At 40.4% G+C, this 785-nt stretch overlaps 1 protein-coding gene across 1 annotated transcript in view; it reads right to left on the bottom strand.

Annotated features, from left to right (window-relative positions):
• Nucleotides 1–785, bottom strand: part of LOC117282897 (zinc finger protein 583-like) — a 22,620-nt gene that overhangs the window by 11,506 nt on the left and 10,329 nt on the right. Inside the window, exon 3 of the mRNA XM_033754408.1 lies at nt 298–580. Within this exon, the coding sequence (XP_033610299.1) occupies nt 298–580 (283 nt within the window). The remainder of the gene's footprint in view (nt 1–297; nt 581–785) is intronic.

Below are 785 nucleotides of genomic sequence, written 5' to 3'. Positions count from 1 at the left end.
TGAATGACTTATTACATACATCACAGAAAAATGGCTTTTCACCACTATGTATGCACTGATGTCTCTTCAGATGGCTCTGGTTTCTAAATGACTTATTACATACATCACAGCAAAATGGCTTTTGACCACTATGTATGCTTTGGTGTGTATTCAGACTACTCTGCTGACTGAATGACTTATTACATACATCACAGAAAAATGGCTTTTCACCACTATGTAGGCGCTGATGTGTCTTCAGATGACTCTGGTTTCTAAATGACTTATTACATACATCACAGAAAAATGGCTTTTCACCACTATGTAGGCGCTGATGTGTCTTCAGATGACTAGGCTTTCTAAATGACTTTTTACATACATCACAGCAATATGGCTTCTTCCAGCTATGTACGCGTTGGTGTGCCTTCAGACTACTCTGCTGACTGAATGAATTATTACACACGAAGCAACAAAATGGCTGCTCCCCACTATGTATGTGCTGGTGTGCTATCAGAATTTTCTCTTGACTGAATGAATCACCACACTCATTACAGGAATATTGGCGCTCCTCACCATGTATGGGTTGAAATTCATTCAAATTACCCTGGAAAATGAGAGTAAATAACATGATTGTAAGATTTGAGGCTTTCACGGCAGTGACTATGAAGAAAGCAGTCTTCTGGGATTTGGCACCGTGTATATGTGGTATTAACCGACGTTTCGGAGGAACGTATCGCCCCCATCTTCAGGGTAGAAGAAAAAGTATAAGAAATCTGCAAGCGACAACACCGTGAGTAACGGTAAAGCAC

This window comes from Cryptotermes secundus, unplaced genomic scaffold (genome assembly GCF_002891405.2).
Source record: "Cryptotermes secundus unplaced genomic scaffold, Csec_1.0 scaffold830, whole genome shotgun sequence".
NCBI lineage: Eukaryota > Metazoa > Arthropoda > Insecta > Blattodea > Kalotermitidae > Cryptotermes > Cryptotermes secundus.
Note: the sequence above shows the minus strand (reverse complement) of the source record. Positions and strands in the feature narration are given on the sequence as shown.